The 22599-nt window shown below is 39.2% G+C and overlaps 1 protein-coding gene across 1 annotated transcript in view; it reads left to right on the top strand.

The window, feature by feature from the left end:
* sptbn4b (spectrin, beta, non-erythrocytic 4b) overlaps positions 1-22599 on the top strand; it is a gene marked incomplete at both ends in the record, with an annotated part of 63626 nt that overhangs the window by 18636 nt on the left and 22391 nt on the right. Inside the window, 3 exons of the mRNA XM_079245866.1 lie at positions 1247-1449; positions 3943-4033; positions 9688-9834. Of these exons, the coding sequence (XP_079101992.1) occupies positions 1247-1449; positions 3943-4033; positions 9688-9834 (441 nt within the window). The remainder of the gene's footprint in view (positions 1-1246; positions 1450-3942; positions 4034-9687; positions 9835-22599) is intronic.

Raw genomic sequence — 22599 nt, 5'->3', positions numbered from 1 at the left:
CACGTGAGGCAGAGGGGCTCCACGTATTAAAGCCTTAGTGTTGGATGTTCAGTATTTTCTGATTGCCTGCTGTTCAGCACAGTCAGCTACAGCAGGACTTATGATGCAATAGAAGAGATATTTCTTGTCATTATTCAGCAGCAAACGATGATATCAGAGGGAGCATCTGCTCTATAGTGCAAGTTGTAGTGATGCTAAAACATCAGAGGTGTTCTAAAGTCAGATGGATAGACACCACCATCCAAAAATAGTGTGTATTTATATATAAAATAGGGGTGTCTATTAAATGTCGTATTAAGAGTCTATTATAGCTTACTAAAGTAAGTAAAAAAGTAAATTATATTAACTCTGGTTTTAAACTCTTCTTATGGTATCGACTGGATGTTAATTTATAGATCTGCTGAAAGAAATTTGTGAAAAGAATGTGTTGCTGCAGCTTCTCATGATTCCTCTTCTAGAATTTGGCTTCTCGAGGTTTATGAGACTTTTAAAGCTGTAATATGTATTAATATGTCTGTTTTGAAATTCTGTGCTTGTATTAATGGATTTGTGTAAGTTTCTCTGAGCACAGTTTTCCTTTTTTAGATCTTTTTACTTTATTTTTGCACATTTGCATCTCTACAGTGCAAAAACTCAGCCTTAAAAAACAAGAAAAAAATATACAAAAACTAGGTAAATGTTGCTTAAAATAAGATAAATTATCTGCCAACAGAACAAGAAAATTTGGCTTGTCAAGACTTCCCAAAACAAGTAAAAATACTTTTAAAACAAGAGGAATTCTCTGGCATAAAAACTAAGAATTATCTAACCTTTAAAAAAATAAGCATATGTGTACTCAATTTAAGATTTTTAATCTTACTTAGATTTCAGTTTTTGCAGGGCAGGGACATTTTTTTGCCATCAGGTGATCTTTTAGATCTTTTAGATTTGGTTTAGACAGGTCAGCGGTCTCTCCTGGCTTTGTGGCCAATTATGTGACAGCAGAATAATTTTCTTTAATAACTGTCAACATTTTTTATTCTTATTAAAGTATTAAAAATGGTGAGGCAGCTGTATAGCCTGATTTATGTCCTTCCCATCTGTATTTTTCTGACTGATTCCTGGTCGTAAATTCCAAGAATCACAAGAATCTTGAAGCACTTCTTTTATTTTCTGTGTTGTGAAAGCTTCACATGATGCTGTGCTTGTTATGGATTATCATTTGAAGCAGAAAAGTCTCTTCAAGGCTCCCATCTTTGTGTTCCAGGAGTCGGCCCTTGCTCACGTGGAGCTGCCCACCACAGTGGAAACAGTGGAAGCAGCCATAAAGAAACACAAAGACTTCACCACCACCATGGAGCTGAACCTGCACCGGATCAAAGCTGTGATAGAGGCAGGAGAAAGCCTGATCAGCCAGAACAACATCTACTCTGAACGCATCAGAGAACGTATCGACAGCCTCGCTAACAGGTATACAAGCAGGTTTTTAAGCTATTGTGCAACATATTCAGAGAGCTGTTACATCACCTCATAGTGAAAACTTTATTTAAAACCTTGTTGGTAACAACCTCATGCTGTCCTCTACCCCCTGACTGATACCTTTTGCACAGCAAAAATAACTCTGACATTGAGCCAGAGGCACTCAGAGAGCTTTTTGCCAGTATTTCTCTACATTATTTTTTTAGCTAGAAGCTCTTACGTCTTATTATGTCCAGCTCTGGTCCTCTAGGGCCACAGTCCTGCAGGTTGTCTATGTTTCCCTACTCCAGCACAGCTGACTCTAATCAGTCATTGTGCAGAGCCTCACAGGCTGCTGGATCAATTTAATCAATGTAAGCCAGGTGTGTTGAAGCAGGTATGCATCGAAGTCCTGCAGGACAGCGGCCCTCGAGGACCAACCCTAGGCACCTTTGCTCTAAATGCAACATTATTTCTATATTCCTATAGTAAAGGATCCAGGTGGTGATCTGGATTACTCCTAAAATCTGATTACTTTTTCCTCATTCCATTTCTCAGATTCCCTAAAAAAAATCATCTAAATTTATCCAAACCTTTTTGAGTTATGTTTCTGACAAAAACACAGAGCAAAGCTGACTATGTTACCTTTGCTTTGGTGGAGGAAACCAAACCCAAATAAGAATTATTAATCTGTTTATTTAGTTTACAATTTGTTAATGGGGCCGATAAGTACATAAAAAAGATAGAACTGTCTGCCCATTATCTTTCTGGTCAGGTTTTAAGAGGTTAGTGCTCAGTAAAAAGCTGTTATGAGTACAAATACACATCTTACAACTGTATGTACCTGAAGTAAGTTTTAAAATGGCAAGTTTTTCATAACCTTTATTCAGAATCAGAATCTTTATTGTTATTGTTGCCATGCAGTACTGCACATTAAAAATATAAGGGGCAGATCCTTTAGTGTTAGTAAGAAAATTTAATAATGATATAAAAATCTAATAAAGTAAAATTCAATCATAATAAAATACAATATGAACAAAATAAAAGGTGTAATAAAAGACATATACAGGAATATATGTCCACACCTTAAAGAGGCATCAGGAATATTGCACTTTCATTTCCACACTGGCTGTAAACATGAATATGTGCATTTCATGTTTATTATATAGTATATAATGAATATAATGAATATGTGTGTTAATGTAGTTTAGAAATTTAAGTAAATTGATATATGTACAAGTGTATAGTAAATATGTATACAAACATAAAGCTATACACACATTGAAGGGATATTGTATTAGAGATATATGAACATGTACAGAAAAACCATACATATATGTAATGTATGGACACAAGTTAGAAGAGCATTTGATACAACATATGAGGCTTATTGCTCATGGACCTTTTCTGACCCTTACAGGCTGGAAGAGTCTGATATTATTAAATATCGGAGCTTTTTATTTAAGATGAGATGGTTTTCCCAGTGTCCCAGCTGTGAGCTGATTATAGCAGCTGTCCAAACACAATATTACAGCAACAAAGGAGAAAAAAAATAGCAGTGAAGCGTTGAAGACATCGAGCCTCACAAGTATGAGAGAAACAAAAGACAAAGAGGAGATCCTGATCAGAACTGACACCTGACCATGAAATCAGTGTGATGGCAGACGTGGTGTGTTCTCTGTGAACAGGGATGTGGGGGAGGAGCATCCATATGGTTTTTGTATCAAATTAGCATGAATTAACACTCTGCGTGTTTGTTTTTCTCTCATAGAAACTGATAAATGAACAACGTGAAACTTAATTCATTAGATTTTTTTCATCATTAGTTTGTTTTTATGTTTGTTGAATATATTTGTGTATTTATATGAAATTAAATTCTATATTTGTAACATTTTTGCGAGTGAAACTTCAAAATATTTTAGCTTAATGTCTTCAGTAAACAAAGGATAGTGTTGTACTTGTACTGATGAAAGTATTACACAGTCTTTACATGTACTTAACCAGTGTTTACCGTTAGTGGTGTGTTTTCTGAGAACATGCTTTTCCAGCTCATCTTGTCTCAACTCAACTTTATTTATATAGCACTTTCATACAACGCCAGCTGCAACAAAGGGCTGAACATTAAAGACATGCAGTGAGATTATAACAATAGAAGTTAAAGGAATAAAAGATAAAACAATAAAAGCAATCAAAAGTAAAAGAAATAAAAACATTAAAACAAAAACAATAAAGTAGTACATAAGAGAGAATAAAAAGCAGAATCTCAAACTGGATAAAATGCCTGATAATAAAAATGGGTCTTTAGTTTTAAAAGTCGGCACCGATGTGCGTTCTCTGATTTGTAGCAATAAAGAGAACAGGAGAGTCTTTGCTCATATTCATGTTTCTATAATCGTTGTTCTGAAGCCAAATTTAGTCAGAAAACACCATTAACTTGTACAACATCTTATCAGAGTTAAAGATATTGTACTTTATAACTGAACCATCATTCCCTTGCTGTCTCAGGGGAAACCAGAACCGGGAGCTGGCCCAGCAGTGGCTGGAAAAGCTGAATGACCAGTGGGAACTTCAGACGTTTCTTCAGGACTGTCATGAGGTAGGATGCTAACGTTGAGACAGGATGGGATTTAACAGGTAGCTTAAAAGCAAGGAAAGAGAAAGATTTTTGTTTTCTTCCTCCTTTTCCCACTCTAGCTAGGTAGCTCTTTCTGTTCTAGTTAACTAGCATATGTACGGCAGTGAAGAATTTGATTTATTTATGTTTTTTCCAGTAGAGAAACAAAGGGATTATTAACACCAAAAAAACAAGAAGTCTATCCTCTAAGCAAACAAAGCATTTTCCCATCTTCTGCGCTCTTTATGTCTGTGATTTGGTCTTTTTTTGGGACCTTGGCGATGCACTGTGTCTCCTTTTGGTAGATTTTAGACAAAGACCCCTATCCAGGGACCTGGATTATTTAACTTTCTTTTATTTCCTGATGATGCTAAACTTCTACATCATTTCTATAGTTTAAAATGAGATAACAACAAAATTAGAAATATTAAAGTGAATAAAGTTAAAATAATTTTATACCGGTTATAGTTCCTACAAGGAAAACTGGAAGTAGCTGGTCTCAAAGTGGTGAAGGACGCACCCTGCTGAAAGACGGACCACACAGCTCCATGCACATCAACGTTGCTTATGATGTTACAATATAAAGCTGACTGACTTCTATCTAACAGAGAATCATTTTTCTTCACAGTATGACAATTTTTGTGTGTAAGCTTGAGAATAACTTTATGTTTTTACCACTTTAGCACTAAATTGATATGTTATGTAGTGATATCAGTTTTATTTCTACTCTGTAATCAAAGTTAGACCGTGCTAGTACACAGGAAAAGCTAAAACTGGATCTTTTATCCAATCGTTTTAATCATAATGTTACTTTTTCTGTGTCACCGATGCGTGTCCAGTGCGCGGCACGCAGCTCACCTCTGCTCTGCCCTGCAGCTTTCGCTCTCTCAGCCTGCAGAGTCATTGACTTCTCTGGGCTAAAACCTTGTTTAGTTTCAGCAACTTTCTCTCTTTGGCTGTCTTGAATAATTCAGCAGCACAGTAGCTCATCACTAATTCAAAGGAGGAAGAGTGTATCTCACTGCGTACACGAGGGTGTGTGCGCGTGTACACGAGTGTGCATCAACCAAACTGAATGTATCTGCCTTTCTTTTTGGGCAGATCAGAAGAATTACACGCATGAGGAGTCTTTTATTCTTTATGTTTGTATATGATTGTGTGTGTGTGTGTGTGTTGCATAGTGGGTGTGTGAGACTGCGTCAGTTTTCTGGAACCTGAGCTCTCAGCTGGCAGGGTGTGTTACCCTGTTCAGGCAAGACTGCACTCTTGTGTCTCCTGCTATTCACTGCTGCTCGCTATCCACAAACATGTCAACACCCTGTTCAGATGTTTCTGTTATCAGCAATCTAAAAACTACAGTTTATATATCCTCCTTGGTCCAGTGTGAGACAAGTCTCATAGCTTCTTTTTTTCTCAGAAAATTAGTTTCGTTTTTGCTGAACAGATATTTAAAACAAAGTTATCAATCAAGTGAAGTGAGAGTGGGTGTGTATGTGCTCCAAAGGCCAAGCTATTCCATTTGATTGGTTGATTTAAGTTTATTTTGTTATATTACCAATAAAGGACATGCCACAAAAAAAGTAATAAAGAAAAAACAAAAAAACAAAACCAGACATACTCTAAAAGGAGTGGGTAAAAGTATTATTATTAAACCCCACCCCTTGCCATCAGCTCATGATATAGCACAACTCTTCCTTTGTTCAAATACATAGAATTCAATATGATTCTAGAGAACACGTATACACACATATATATATATATATATATATATATATATATATATATATATATATATATATATATACACACATATATACACATATTATACACACATACATAAACTGTGCATATTCATATACCCAGACACACATGTGCATTAAACAATATTTCCAAATTCAGAAATGTTCTTATATCTATATATAAGGATACAGATTTAAAGAAAAGAATAAAGCGCGTTTAGTGACTCTTACTGAAGATTAAATCTCTTCTGCAACCCTGTACCTGGTGAATATCATGTTTTTATACAATTTTTAAAATGGTATGATATTTGGACATTGCGTCAGCCCTTGTGCTAACCTATTCCATAACTTTACTCCCTGTATTGAAACACAAAATCCCCTTAGTGTTGTTCTCACTTTGTGAGTTTTTAGATTAAATTTAGATTAAATTAATTAATTTATATATATATATATATATATATATATATATATATACGTATGTATATAAACCCTGAAGAGCACATAAATAAAGTTTTAAAATTCCATTTGCTAATCTGAGGAGGTTTTCCCACATTGAATTGTTTCCATTTATGTTTCTTCTGTAAAATTTTAAAATACATATGGAAAAAAAAACTTTTGATAGATTTTTCGGGAGTGTATTTGCCACAGAAGCACAGAAGAGCAAAGAGAACTGGTGTTAAAGTGTAGGAACACAATACAAAAGATGGTGCAAGCAAGGAGTGCAAGCATTATCATATACACATTCATCACTAAATAACTGTTTTTGAGGGTCTTTTACAGTTTTTTCAAAGCTGCCTAAAAAGTTAATGATTGAATATATCTGTCAGTCACAGAGGAAGATAAAGATAAAGCATGTGGTGTCTTAAATGTCAGAAAGGGAACAGGCTTTTTGTGTTATTTTATTTTAGAATTAAGTGATATCCATAAATTTCAATGAAATTTGTAAAATAGCCAAGATGCATATAAAAAACTCAATAATTTCTATATTCATTCAGATATTGGTTATTGGTAGGGTAACAACATTTTTAAAGAAAAGTCTCATTATCATTCATATAAGTTTAAGTTTAATAGCAGAAAAAAGATTCACAGATTATTCATTTTATTCGTTCTTCAGTTGCCGTAAATCTGGCTGCCTCTGTGGAACCTGAAGTGGATTATTATCTGGGCATGCGGTGGTTGGGTATACTAACAGTTCTGACCTTGATATTTTATCCCAGACAGAATAGTTTTATGTTTTCTTTGCGTCTGTTTGCATCAATAACATGTGCCACCCAACACATTTTGTCCTCCAGGAGCCTCTGTGGTTCTTTTCTTTTCTCCCTGTAACCATGAGCTGATTTGATCTTTTTATAGTCTTTTTAAAAGGCAAATGGTTTCAGAAAGTCAAGGGCAAAAAAAAGAAAAATTCAGATGATTGTTAGCATTAAAAACTAAAGTAGACTCAGCCAACTAAAGTGACATGGAGTTGTTTCTAAATAAAAACAATTGTTTTGATGTGTGCCGTGAGACTCGGGGGACAATAAGGTTAAAGGACTATTTCTCCATGTGAAGAGGCATGACGGGAGGGCTGGACACACACATTGAATGGATAAATGAATAAGAGGCTTTAGGAGGACAGAGAAGTGGCTGAACTGGGACTCAGGTGTGTAGCAAACAAACCAAATGATGGCAAGACATCACGCTGTTAGTCGAGTTAAAGCTTATAAATACAGTTTTAGATTCTGCGAGGAAAAGCCTGAAAAAAATAAAGCATCTATTTATTTTAAAAATTCTTTTTTCAGGACAAAAATGAACTGAAACATGATCTAGGTTTAAGAAGAGAGCAGATTCTGCTCCTCCACATCGCTGTTCATTCTCATTCATCCAGCCACGCGCGCCTCCTCGCTCCGCCTCCTCTCCCCTCATTCATTTCCAGTCTTGGGGGCGGCATGAAGACTGTGAACCTCCATGACCTCAGCAGTCATGAAGCCCGGCCATATGTGTGTAATCTTTACGTGTGACGCTCTTACATGTCTGCTTTTCACCGTGTGAGACGTGTTTACTCCTCATTACGAGTGCTTCCCTGAAATCCAGCCCTGATCTATAAAAGGACAGAAATCTGTCAAACTGCACATCCGTCCTGCGGGATAAATTGCCGTTCTATCCAGCTCGTCTCGTCTCACTGTGAACCGTCCAAACCTCTGCTGTTCTCTCTCTCTTCTCTCTCTGCTTCACCACTGCAGCAGCATCAGGCGAGCTGGAGACAGAGCGCCGCTGCCGGGTGCTGCTGCAGAGAGGACGGGAGCAGGAGGGGAAAGATGAAGCAGAAACAGATGTAGGCGAGTTTTCAGCTGGTCTTTAAGAAGAAGAAAGCTTGTAAAACAAAGAGAGAAAATCATTTGTTTTTGAAGTCTTTCATCTCCTCACATTCTTCCGTACTCCTGCTTTGGCAGCATTTAAAGCCGACCTCCCCCTCCACCCTCCTCAGCTCAGCATCATTAGCCATGACCGGTGAGCCTGTAGGCGTTGCCTACATCCCTGCCCCCCAAAAATCCCAGTCAAAGAGGCTTTCGCTCCTCCTTTTCCTTCTCTTCCTCCCCCTCTCCATCTCTGCTCCAATCAGCTGGGCATGTTCAGTCATTGAAGGTGCGAGGCAGGGGAGGGAAGCTGTGCACCGGCTGGGCTGCCTGCCATTTTATTGTTTTGGGCAGAAGGATTTTTTTCTTCCTCCTCTCTTAGCCTTCTCTCCCTCGCACTCGTCACTGGTCCACCCACGCCCCTCCTTCCTCTCCTGGTTGAGCTTACAGTGAATCCTCAGCAACAGACCGAGGAAGGGAAGAGGAGAGCGGCGAGCGCAGCCTCACTCTGAAGTCCTCAGTCTGTCTCTTCCCTCCAGTATTGTTATTTACCTTTCGGCCTGATATTTTCCTTTCACCTTTGCATCCCTGGCTCCCGCTTGGCTCTCCAAAAGTCGTATCTTTTTTTGTTTTCCCTCTTTTCTTCTAATTTCCTCCCCTTCTGGCTCTGCGGTGAAGAGCATCTTTGCATGTGTGTGACGGCAGATAAGCGAGGATGCGGACATCAGCGGCAGCGTGCAGCTGCCACAACCCCGCGGGCTCCCATTAAATTCAGCCGGTAAATGAGTCATTAACTCCACTGTTTGGGTTGGGAGAAGGGGGATGGAGGTGCAGGTGGAGAAACTGCATGCAGGCACGGTTATGTTGGTGAAGGAGGGTGCTGACGCTGACCTAAATATATTTTGGTGCCCCTCATAGCGCAGGCGTGAAATGTTTTGGCGTGTGCTTGCTTCACACAGGCGACTGGCGTGGAAAAGATGCAGAATTTACTCTGATGGCAAGTGGAGGAGTGTTTGTGTCGGGGTTGCTCGGTGTGTGGGTGTGTGTGGAGGTAGTGGATGCAGTATGTTATGTGTACATGTGAATATCTGGTGCCATGCTTGTTGGTACACGTGTGTCTGTCTACATGTGACTGTTGTGCGTCATCATAACCATTAAAATCTGTGTGTTTGACCTTGTATTTCCCACTGTGTATATACACACACACACACACACACACACACACACACACACACACACACACACACATATATATATATATATATATATATATATATATATATATATATATATATATATATATATACATATATATATATGTTGTCTGATTATCAACATAAAACTCTTATGTTTTAGTTTTTTCGCATAAGTTATACTTAGAGCACATATTTGAATTATGATCGTGTAAATGTACATAAATGTAGATAATGCTTCCACATTGAGGTGTGAGAGTCTGTATTTGTGCATCTTAATGTTTTAGAGTCACTTTCTGAACCCAACAGCAACAGCTTTGTACAGTATTTGTCCAACAATAACAAGCCTCCCTGCCTTTCTCTGTCAGCTGGGGGACTGGGTGTATGAGAAGATGCTGATGGCGAGGGACAGCAGCAGAGACGAGACCCAGAAGCTTCACAAGAAATGGCTGAAGCACCAGGCTTTCATGGCTGAGTTGGCCCAGAATAAGGAATGGCTGGACAAGATTGAAAAGGTGAGCGCTGCAGGACGTTTTCCTGCCTTGCAGATGCATTTCTCTGGCGTGGAGCTTTACTGGGTCATTCTGCTTTTCAAGTAGGTCCTCAGAATTTGTAGCTCATTGAAAGAAGATGAGATTTAACTCTGGACTGCAGAGAAATCTTTGCTAAATGTTTAATGAAGTGTGTGATTCTTGACAGGAGTCGTGATTGAGTAATATTACATTTTGTTGAGGAGTTTTATATTTGGCGTTTGGTTCTGTGTTTTATTAGAGAAACCCATCAAATGTTGTTTGATGATATGACAGACCGTTCTTAGTCAACAAAGTACAATCTCATGGATCTAAAATGATTTTATTTGATGTGATGATGGCAGTAAAAACTGTTGTTGCCTCAGTTTGTTTATATTCTCTTGTCATTTAGCATCATTCTTTATAAGCTCAGGTATAAAAGTGAATATTATTATTTTCCACTGGAGTTTCTCATGACAAGAATGAAAGGTGAACAGATGTAGAGATGTCTGTGTTCATGTTGATAGAAATGTGTTTGATGCCAGCTAGTTAACTGCACTCTAAATAAAATAATAGATATAACAAGTGCTGATCAAACTTTATTCTTGCAATCATACTGCTAGACATACAACTCAAGCACATGCGCCTTCCTATGTTTTAGCATTTTGCGCCACTTTGGAGGCAGCATCAGGAATATGTGGAATATGTGCTGTTGGTTCTGATGTTGGTGCTTTAGCTTCGCTTTGCTTTAGAAAAATCTGCTTTAAGATGGAGCAAAACATATTTTATATCTCAGATTCTTTGCTGTTTATGGTTTTATGTACTTCCATCTTCAATGTTATGACTGTAAGACTGCACGTCTATCCACCTAAAGGGAAAAATGGCCATTTACAGAGGCGGAGAGCAGTAAATCAGTCAAGTATATGCTACACTAAGACCATTAGAGCTCAATTTTTATTTATATACACAAGTTTTTGCAGAAATAATCAAGTACTGAACATGCTAAAACACAACGAAGCCAATTACAAAGGCAGAAAACATAAGAACAGCCTTTTAAATGGGGGAAGATCGACTGTAAACCCCCACTGAAGTGCTGCATCCTGATTTGATCGGTTTCCTATGAAAGAGATTTATTTAAAGCTGCAGTCAGTACATATGTAACTGGATTAGCCAGTGTTTCCCCAGCTTGCATAAGCCTGATTGTGGGCAGTTTCACTCATACCTCTGAGTGGACGCTGGATGTGTAAAATCATCACTGGTCAGCAGAAATGTAGTGCAACGCCTTATGTCATCAGGTATCTTTAAATCCACCCTGATACATGCTTTTCACTTGCCTGAGACCTTTTTTAAACGTTGCATGTTCCGTAGTGCACGTGTTTTCCTCCCAGCAGATTGCTTAAATGCATGAAAAGACACGAGACAGAAATGATGTTTCCATGGTTGACATGTTCATGAAGCTAGGAGAGGCTAACTGACATTAAAGCTAAACGTAATTCTTATGCAGATTTATGAATTTATGATGAAGTAAATCTGCATCAGCAGATCATGTACTATATTCAGCAGCCTTAATGGGCAGATATAGAATGTGCTGACTTGCCAAGGTAACACCGAGAGGTTATTTAGTTTTGACAGAACACAATGGACATGTATGGATTGAGAATCAAACATGTGACTGTTTAGTTAGCAGGTTTCCGGTCTGTGTGATGGAGGGAATGATACAAATAAATGTTTATAATCAAGCAACATCCCAGTGATGCTGCATTAAAGTCTTATTATTTCAGATATTCAATCTCTGAGTACTGTACACACTACTACGTCCAGCCAAACTGTTCTTTAGTTGCTCATTCAGCTGCAGTGTCAAGTTGTAGCTAAAATTATTGTTGAGTGATTAGCTGAAAGTAAAGGAAGTTACCTTGTTCTCTCTCAGGGTTTATTTCTGACCTCCCGGATCGTCTACTGAACAGGGAAAAGGATGTTAAGGATGTTACAGCCTGTACTTTGAATAAGCTGCAAGAAGCGGATGCAGCTATCTGCATTTAAAGCCTCTTTATGTAATTTGCTAACAGAAATGTCAAGATATAAATATTTTTACTGAATTTTAACAGCACTTATGACCTCTGATGGTCATTTGAAATTAATCTTTCATCATTTTATAATTTTTCTTCAAATATTTTTCTTTAGCTCAGCTCATTTTATTAATATGTATGAATGTGATTGAATTAGATGTTTTCCTTTCCTAAAATGTTGTTTACATTGATTTATTTATTTTTATTCATTTGTTTATCATTTATTTATTTACATTGTTCTGTATTTGTTTTTAAGACTGAACATCTATGAATATAACTGTGCTGATAAATAATTGTAGACATAGTTGAAAATTTTGTGATAAACTTACACATATAGTTGTAGTTATAAAGACATAACTACAATAGCAAAAAAAACTCTAACCAATAATCTGAAGCGATTAAACAGAGTAGATTATATCTTTACAGTTTTCATGGTTCAGTATAATAAAGCAGTTAGTACTATTAAGTGTTTGTTTGTAAATGGCTGAGTGCAAGTCCTTACAGCTGGAATTATTTATTAAATAAACTTGAAGTTATATTTTTAATAGCCAAACTAACTTTTCCTACACACTGAACATTTCCTGTCAGCTTCAAGTTACCCAATCATCTTCTTTCTGTCTGTTTAAACAACTTTCCGATCACTATAACAGTGCGGTTTGTTATAGATTAGCATGTCCACCCACTGGTGTCCTTCATGTGTAATTGTTTTTATGTTGTGTGGGTTTCTCAGTGCATGTTGCATGTATGCTTGCCTATAAACAAGTCAGTTGTTTTTATGCAGTTTTTACACCCACAAGCATCAAGTTAAAGTGAAAGATGTTTTCTGAAATCCTTCTTTTCAAACATATTAGATTCAACATTTAATAAAATGGTTTGTTTTCAAAATAAATGCAGATAATAAATTAAAAGTTTAATCCAATTATTTGTCTCTCATACAATATTACAGACATCTCATACATTATTAAGTATTGATACATAATATTAGTAGTTGCTTGCACTGCAGAATAAATCCCCAACACTCCTAAAGCCTGGAAAAACACACATAGTTAAACTACTTGGCATCTGACTGAAAATGAAGACTTTTAACTTAGGATTTAGGTTTAATTTCTGGAAGCATTTTCTAATCCTTTGTGAAACACAACGCTGTGCTGAAGATTTCTGTGTTCTCTGACTCCAGCTGGGAGAATCATTCCTGCACAAGGAGGATTTTCTCCAAATAAGCACCACATAAAGATTTATCACAGAATTCTGTTGGCTAAAAGAGATTTCCATTAAGAACATATATAAGATAAACCAGTTCCATTTCATGGTCTGTAAAAGTAACTGGTCCTCGGAGATTCTGGGAAATCCCAGATTCAAGCTCTCTTTGCTCTGCAGCATTTGCCCTTGAGCAAGGCATCCTTAGCTGCACCGGTTCAGCCAGTTGAGCTCATCTGTGCACATTGTGGTGGTATCAAAGCATGTAACTGTGTGCAAGAAAAGCATGCTAAAGAAGTTGGAGGACACTCCTGCAGAGTTGATGATCATGATGCACCTTGTTCGCTGTGTCTGCATGTCATGACGTCAACCAACCGGCCGCAACTGGAGCAAAGTGTCTCCTGGTTCTTATGCTTGTATTGGTTGCCAGGCAACAGCTGCCCAACCGTCTCTCCCTCCTCCTTGTCCTCCTTCCTCTCCTCGTTCGGCTCATGTGTGAAGGTCATTCCTCCATCCCCTCCTGTTCCATGTTACTCTCTTTCTTCCCATTCTGCTGCCTCCTGCTCTCCTGTTCTGCCCTGTGACTCAGAAACTGATCAAGATCCACCATCATATTTTCCAATCTCCTTGAGTGCAAAGGAGGAGCTTTTAGTGCATCATTGGAAGAAGTCTTTCACCAGACAGTAATAAACGTTTATTCATTTTATTGATTGTTCAGTTGATGTGGAAACATATTTACTGTAAGTTGATGCTGCATAATATTCTATAAGGTATGTTTGATAAACTATGTGGAAACATGCTTGTTGAGTTACGCTGTCAGCCTGAGGGATGTGTGCCTCTGTTTTAGCCCCGTATTGGACTGGCAGCCTGTCCTGGGAGAATCCTGTCTCTTCACAGTGTCAGCTGAAATCAGCTGTGGTAAATCTTTGCAGCACACAAGCAGTGGATGAGTTGTGCAACTTTGTCCTTTTTTTCTCCATGATCCAAAATGCTTTTCTTTCTTCTTCTTCTTCTCTTGTTCATCCCATGCTAGTTCAGGTTAAAATAGTCACGGTCATTATTAGTAGTCCGATAACGTCAACCTGAAACTTTCTGTGCTCTTTACAAACAACCAGAATTTATCTCAGTCAAAGCAGTGAAAAGTAGGATAATCAGGAAATATCAGTTTATCTTTAATGCATCATTCCTTATATTGTTGCATATATTTATGCTTAGTGTCATGTTTTCTTCATCCTTATATGTACAGTATTTCTGGATCGCTCTCACACATCAGCTGGAAAGAGTTTAGATGCAGGAAAGGAAGAGAAGAATGTTAAACTAACATTAACATTAACAGCTGTGGCTGTTAATGTGGAGCAATACAGAAGTCTGAATCTAATGTGCTGAGGTTTGCACTGTTCACAATGTGTAATGTAATGTTTAATCAATAACGATGCTGTCGCTGCAAAATGACTTCCTTCCTTTACTAGCCAGTCAAACAAACCAGAATCACGTCTCCAGTGTGAAGTGGGACAGTTTATGCACAAAGGACTTCAGTGAAAGAGTCAAATAAAACCTTTTGCTCAAATGTTTGTTGAGCCACTGGTGCAAGTCCAACAAAAAAATCAAAGTTTCATGTTTGCAGAGCTAAAAGTTTACAGTTGTCTAAATGTTTCTACATCAGGGGAAGGTCATAAAGGTTTCACATCTTTAAGATGAGGTGGTGATGACAGATGACAAGAAGAAGCTTCTGCTGTCATAGTAATTTCCCTTTGGGGATTAATAAAGTATTTTTTCATTTCATTATAGTCAGAAGTTTGTTGGTTTGTGTGTGAGCATGAGAAGTGTGTGAGCATGAGGAGTGTGTGAACATGAGGAGTGTGTGAACATGAAGAGTGTGTGAGCATGAGAAGTGTGTGAGCATGAGAAGTGTGTGAGCATGAGGAGTGTGTGAACATGAGGAGTGTGTGAACATGAAGAGTGTGTGAGCATGAGAAGTGTGTGAGCATGAGGAGTGTGTGAACATGAGGAGTGTGTGAACATGAAGAGTGTGTGAGCATGAGGAGTGTGTGAACATGAGGAGTGTGTGAGCATGAGAAGTGTGTGAGCATGAGGAGTGTGTGAGCATGAGAAGTGTGTGAGCATGAGGAGTGTGTGAGCATGAGGAGTGTGTGAGCATGAAAAGTGTGTGAGCATGAAGGAGTGTGTGAGCATGAGGAGTGTGTGAGCATGAGGAGTGTGTGAGCATGAAAAGTGTGTGAGCATGAGGAGTGTGTGAGCATGAGCAGTGTGTGAGCATGAGGAGTGTGTGAGCATGAGAAGTGTGTGAGCATGAGGAGTGTGTGAGCATGAGGAGTGTGTGAGCATGAAAAGTGTGTGAGCATGAGGAGTGTGTGAGCATGAGGAGTGTGTGAGCATGAGGAGTGTGTGAGGATGAAAAGTGTGTGAGCATGAGGAGTGTGTGAGCATGAGGAGTGTGTGAGCATGAGGAGTGTGTGAGCATGAGAAGTGTGTGAGCATGAGGAGTGTGTGAGCATGAGAAGTGTGTGAGCATGAGAAGTGTGTGAGCATGAGGAGTGTGTGAGCATGAGGAGTGTGTGAGCATGAGGAGTGTGTGAGCATGAAAAGTGTGTGAGCATGAGAAGTGTGTGAGCATGAGGAGTGTGTGAGCATGAGGAGTGTGTGAGCATGAGAAGTGTGTGAGCATGAGGAGTGTGTGAGCATGAGGAGTGTGTGAGCATGAGGAGTGTGTGAGCATGAGGAGTGTGTGAGCATGAGGAGTGTGTGAGCATGAGGAGTGTGTGAGAATGAGGAGTGTGTGAGCATGAGAAGTGTCTCAGCATGAGGAGTGTGTGAGCATGAGGAGTGTGTGAGCATGAGGAGTGTGTGAGCATGACAAGTGTGTGAGCATGAGCAGTGTGTGAGCATGAGGAGTGTGTGAGCATGAGAAGTGTGTGAGCATGAGGAGTGTGTGAGCATGAGGAGTGTGTGAGCATGAAAAGTGTGTGAGCATGAGGAGTGTGTGAGCATGAGGAGTGTGTGAGCATGAGAAGTGTGTGAGCATGAGGAGTGTGTGAGCATGACAAGTGTGTGAGCATGAGCAGTGTGTGAGCATGAGGAGTGTGTGAGCATGAGAAGTGTGTGAGCATGAGGAGTGTGTGAGCATGAGGAGTGTGTGAGCATGAAAAGTGTGTGAGCATGAGGAGTGTGTGAGCATGAGGAGTGTGTGAGCATGAGAAGTGTGTGAGCATGAGGAGTGTGTGAGCATGAGGAGTGTGTGAGCATGAGGAGTGTGTGAGCATGAAAAGTGTGTGAGCATGAGGAGTGTGTGAGCATGAGGAGTGTGTGAGCATGAGGAGTGTGTGAGCATGAGGAGTGTGTGAGCATGAGAAGTGTGTGAGCATGAGGAGTGTGTGAGCATGAAAAGTGTGTGAGCATGAGGAGTGTGTGAGCATGAAAAGTGTGTGAGCATGAGGAGTGTGTGAGCATGAAAAGTGTGTGAGCATGAGGAGTGTGTGAGCATGAGGAGTGTGTGAGCATGAAAAGTGTGTGAGCATGAGGAGTGTGTGAGCATGAAAAGTGTGTGAGCATGAGGAGTGTGTGAGCATGAAAAGTGTGTGAGCATGAGGAGTGTGTGAGCATGAAAAGTGTGTGAGCATGAGGAGTGTGTGAGCATGAAAAGTGTGTGAGCATGAGGAGTGTGTGAGCATGAGGAGTGTGTGAGCATGAGGAGTGTGTGAGCATGAAAAGTGTGTGAGCATGAGAAGTGTGTGAGCATGAAAAGTGTGTGAGCATGAGGAGTGTGTGAGCATGAGGAGTGTGTGAGCATGAGAAGTGTGTGAGCATGAAAAGTGTGTGAGCATGAGGAGTGTGTGAGCATGAGAAGTGTGTGAGCATGAGAAGTGTGTGAGCATGAGGAGTGTGTGAGCATGAGAAGTGTGTGAGCATGAGAAGTGTGTGAGCATGAGGAGTGTGTGAGCATGAGGAGTGTGTGAGCATGAGGAGTGTGTGAGCATGAAAAGTGTGTGAGCATGAGGAGTGTGTGAGCATGAGAAGTGTGTGAGCATGAAAAGTGTGTGAGCATGAGGAGTGTGTGAGCATGAAAAGTGTGTGAGCATGAGGAGTGTGTGAGCATGAGGAGTGTGTGAGCATGAGGAGTGTGTGAGCATGAAAAGTGTGTGAGCATGAGGAGTGTGTGAGCATGAGGAGTGTGTGAGCATGAGAAGTGTGTGAGCATGAAAAGTGTGTGAGCATGAGGAGTGTGTGAGCATGAAAAGTGTGTGAGCATGAGGAGTGTGTGAGCATGAGGAGTGTGTGAGCATGAAAAGTGTGTGAGCATGAGGAGTGTGTGAGCATGAGGAGTGTGTGAGCATGAGAAGTGTGTGAGCATGAGAAGTGTGTGAGCATGAGGAGTGTGTGAGCATGAGAAGTGTGTGAGCATGAGAAGTGTGTGAGTATGAGAAGTGTGTGAGCATGAGGAGTGTGTGAGCATGAGGAGTGTGTGAGCATGAGAAGTGTGTGAGCATGAGGAGTGTGTGAGCATGAAAAGTGTGTGAGCATGAGGAGTGTGTGAGCATGAGGAGTGTGTGAGCATGAGGAGTGTGTGAGCATGAGGAGTGTGTGAGCATGAGAAGTGTGTGAGCATGAGGAGTGTGTGAGCATGAGGAGTGTGTGAGCATGAGGAGTGTGTGAGCATGAGGAGTGTGTGAGCATGAGAAGTGTGTGAGCATGAGGAGTGTGTGAGCATGAGAAGTGTGTGAGCATGAGAAGTGTGTGAGCATGAGGAGTGTGTGAGCATGAGGAGTGTGTGAGCATGAGGAGTGTGTGAGCATGAAAAGTGTGTGAGCATGAGGAGTGTGTGAGCATGAGGAGTGTGTGAGCATGAGGAGTGTGTGAGCATGAGAAGTGTGTGAGCATGAGGAGTGTGTGAGCATGAGGAGTGTGTGAGCATGAGGAGTGTGTGAGCATGAGAAGTGTGTGAGCATGAGGAGTGTGTGAGCATGAGAAGTGTGTGAGCATGAGGAGTGTGTGAGCATGAGGAGTGTGTGAGCATGAGCAGTGTGTGAGCATGAGGAGTGTGTGAGCATGAGCAGTGTGTGAGCATGAGGAGTGTGTGAGCACAGTGGACGTAGCTTCATCTCTGTGAAATCCACTGAGCTTTTGATTCCAGCCTCCTTTATTCCCATTATGCTTGATAATTAATTGACCTCATTAACGCTTTAAGAAGGTCAGTCTCAGCCTGCTGATCCCACTGTCACACACTTTCTCTGTCATATCATCACTTACTGAGAATGTGAGCAGTCTACAGTGAATAAAAATAATAAAACAAATATTTTATGTTAACCCAGAATGTTTTTTCCACAAGTGTTGCGATTGTGTAGTTTTGTGTTTGTAAAAGTTGCAGATTTGCCGCTCTCATTACTGACAACTTGAGTTATTTGCACCCAGTCAGTAAATCTGTAGAAAGCACAACCAGAACCAAAATTTCACGCACGTTAATGCACCCGTTTCCTCTCCCTTTCTGTACATACTGAGTGCAACGGCATTCCAGACAAATGCCCATGTGCATTAAGCTTTGACCTGCGGTTTTGTGCTGTTGCTGCAGGATGTTAGAAGTCTGCATGTGAACGAGGGGTGTATGTATGTAGGTGGGTGAGTAGGCTGGTGCAGAGAGACCATCAAAGGGGTTCTCTCTCTCTCTCATAGCAAATGAGACGAGATAGATCTGTTGTTATATTCTCATTCTTTTCCATCACTTTACTTTTATTTAGATTCTGCAGCAGAAGTGTTTGAGGAGTCAGTAAATCCTACAGAGCTGCACTAAATTAAGCCTTTGCTTCTTCCAGAAATGTCCAGTAAGTACTATGAGTGCTGTGCGTACAATGGGCCAGGGCAGGTTAAGTGGTGCATTTTAGTGATTACTGAAATGGTGAAAGTCAGGAATCATATGGAAGGAAGGAACCGGAGTTTTCTTACTTACTTTTCAGCTGATATAATAAGATTTGGAGCTGGTTCTTTGGTATTTCTTTTGAAGTACAGCAGTTTTTGCTGTAAAGTTTTTTGGTCGGCTCGTACTTCTGTACTTCAGTTCTTGTTGAACATTTCTCTGATGTGTTTTGTGTGCTGTGCAGTCTTGATTCTGGCCTACTTCTTAGCTTGGTTTTCTGTTACTGTTGCTGAAAACAATATTAGATGATAATGTGAGTTTAAGCCATAATAAAGAACTACTTTAACTAATACTCTGTTTAAATAGCTTTATTAGTAACAATGAAGTGTACTTGACCAAATGAAAGGGTTTGGAGATTGTGGAAATGTGTTGAAGTCCTAATGAGGGTTCATCTTTTGGCAGCATTACAGTGACCACAAATTGATGGGGAAAACGTGGAAGATCTGTCCTGCTTTGATGGGATTAACTGGTGTTTTCTGAATTAAATAAACTTATGAATTGTGCAGAACAAAGGCTAAATATTTTCTTGTTGAGATAGTTGAGTACCAGGGATTTTGATTCCATCTAAAATAGAAATCAGAAAATCTTTACATGAAAATAATTGCAATTCATTTTAAATGAAAACAAACTCACTGACAATATCTACAATAGTTGTATTCCCATTACACCTAGAAATGTACAAAAATATCACAATAAAAAACAATAATGGAAACACCTACATTTAAAAAAAAAAAAAAAAAAGTCTCAAATATTACTGAAAGGTTTTTACGCTCTCATGAGGTGGTTTTTCAGACGTTTTGATATAAAAAATATATTGCAAAAGTCTAATGGAAACATTCGTTTTGCAGTTACATGTCCCGGACATGACGTGGAAGGTCATGACCAGTTCTTTTCCAGTAAAGATGGCGCGGTGGGGAACAAACAACAGCGAATTTCAGAGTTTTTGAAAAGAAAATGGGAGAGAAACGTTTTGAAAAGCTCTAGCAAATTCTTTGCAGCAAACAGAAAACCCCAAAATAACATTATGAGGGTACCAGTTCTCATAAAATCTCATGAGAAAAACGAGGTCTTATGAGAGTTGAGGCTTATTCGCTAAACACCGTTCAATGAAAAAACCTGCAAATCGCAATTGTTGTTTGTTGAAAAATACAAATGTTGCTTTTATTTTCTGAGTAGTGGAAAACCCAGCTAGTGAGACCATGTCGGCTAACCGAAGTTAATCTACAACTAGCTGGTTAACTGGAAAATAGAATTAAATTAAACTGGCTACATAAAATAACACAGTTGACTTCATTTGTTACAGAACAGTCAGATAATGGCTCACAATGCCCAAAAAGGACTTCGTTTCATCAACTTATTGTGGAAACTTCAGCTCTGGAACTGCTGCTGTTTGGAAGTAGCAGCAGCTCCATGACCCATGTGACTTCCCCATTCCTAACAAAGAGTTATGGGTGTGCTGCTGCGCTCTGTTTTGACCGCTCTAGTTGTCACCTCCTGAAAAACACCTCAGCTGAATGTTTTCTACACCCTTCACTGACCCACTTTTCACTATATTTTTTGTAATTTTAGGTCTTTACATGAAATAAATCAGGTAATTATTAACCTTCATCGTGCATCTAATTAATCCAGGTTATCTTTTGTGCTTTTTCCATCTTTGTTCACTTTTTGTGTTTTATGTTTGGCAGTGTTATTGTGACCTTTGTTCCGGGTATTTTGATACCAGTCGATATTCATGAATGTCATGTATTAATGAGCTGTTCTCAAATATGATCCGGTTCTTAAGTTTTCCTGAGATTTTGCAGAGGGATGATATTTCAGAACGCAGATGTTCCCGACATTATCTCTAAACCTCTTGTGGAAATGTTCTCGCCAGCTTGTCATTGAAAGTTTTAGAAGATTGCAGAGAAATGTGATTTTTAAATTTAATATTAAATCTGGTTGAACATTTACTGGCTCTAACTTTGATAAGAGTTGCAGGGTCTTCACACTTCGCTGAAAATCTTTACCATTGATGTGTTTAAAAGGTCGTTGCCAGCATCACTTCTTTAAATGTTTGAGGTCAGGTGACTGGGATGCTGCAGACTTTTTCATATTGTTGTATTTTACACGCATTTCGAGTCAATCATAAAATTCATCTCCTGACGTCTCAAACTGTGGATCTTTATTCCACAATCCATTCACCATTTTATACACACTTTACTGTTCATATTGTTTCTAAAGTAGGTGTGTTACTGCTTTTGCAAAACAATAATGTATTTTACTCCAAGGATGACTCATTAAACCCCTGAAGGGCTGCTCTCCTGCAGATTTTAAGATTTAAGACTCTAAAGACTTTTATTGTCAATTCACTGCACATGTAGGACATACAAATAAACCGAAATACAAATGTTTCACTTCTTCAACATGCCTGATACAAAGGAAATTCAGCTTCCATAAAGCTCGTCAAGTTCTGCACAAGCTGCATTAGTTTCTATCAGGTCTGTTAAAGCAGGGACACTGTTAAAACCTACATGACATCGGCCCTCAGGGACCAGGACGGGACATTCCTGCTTTATACACTCATAGTTTAACTCTTTATTTCTGCAGATCAGTCTCTATATTACTGGTATCTGCACGTTTTAACTGCAATTCCAAGCAGTTGTTCCCTAAATGATCTGCAAACCTCTGATTCTTAGCTTTTAATGTAACAGTATGTAGCCTCGTCTTTGCTTTTAACATTCCACTTCTCGATGATTTGTTTGTCTATACTTGGGGATATTTACTTATGCTAAGATATTGAATGGAAGTTCAGTGGCATCATAGAAGCCCATCAGAGGTTTTAGCCTGCCAATCCTGTGGCACTCCAAGCTTTCAAAGCTTTTAGTTGTAAAAGATACACTCAGGATTTAGGAAAAAACAAGGACTCAATTTTGCTTTCCCTGTAGTGAAAGCTGTGTTTTTACAGCACAGAGGAGGAGAGGGGGGGACTTTAAAGGTAGATGGGGCAACTGCTGTCCTCTCTGCTTGTGGTTTGGTACTTTCTAGAAAATATGTCAATTTTAAGGAGTTTTGGCCAATACCTGCCCGTCTTTCTAACTTAACTCTTACATGACAACACACCTGTGGGTAGCAGCTAATGAATGTTTATTTTAGTCTTTCTGGGCATAAAGTTAGAAGCAGACAGTTAGCACTGAGATGTGCATGTGTTTGAAGTTCACTATTGTTACTATGTATTTAGATTTTTTTTTTTTAAATTTAAAAAAAAAATTTGTCCACTACATAAAAACAGTTTTAGTTGAATGTGACCACATATTTTGATTACTCATTTCCCAAAGTTTATCACATAATTTGCTCCTTCTCTTGTTTCCATTATCGATTCTGTTTTCAAAAATATAGAAATTGCACGTAAAAAAAGTTAAGCTACATATCACATTACAAGTTAAACACAAGGATGATTTTGTTTATATGCGTACCAGTTCCTTACAATATGCAAATTAAGACAGTACATATTACAGACATGATTCACTGATGTAAACCTTTTAAGAAATTTCTGCACTAAACAACAACAATCAAACTGCAGCTTTCAAGCATCGAAAACTTTAA

The sequence above is a fragment of the Telmatherina bonti genome (assembly GCF_933228915.1).
Source record: "Telmatherina bonti genome assembly, chromosome: 9".
Taxonomy (NCBI): Eukaryota; Metazoa; Chordata; class Actinopteri; order Atheriniformes; family Telmatherinidae; genus Telmatherina; species Telmatherina bonti.
Note: the sequence above shows the minus strand (reverse complement) of the source record. Positions and strands in the feature narration are given on the sequence as shown.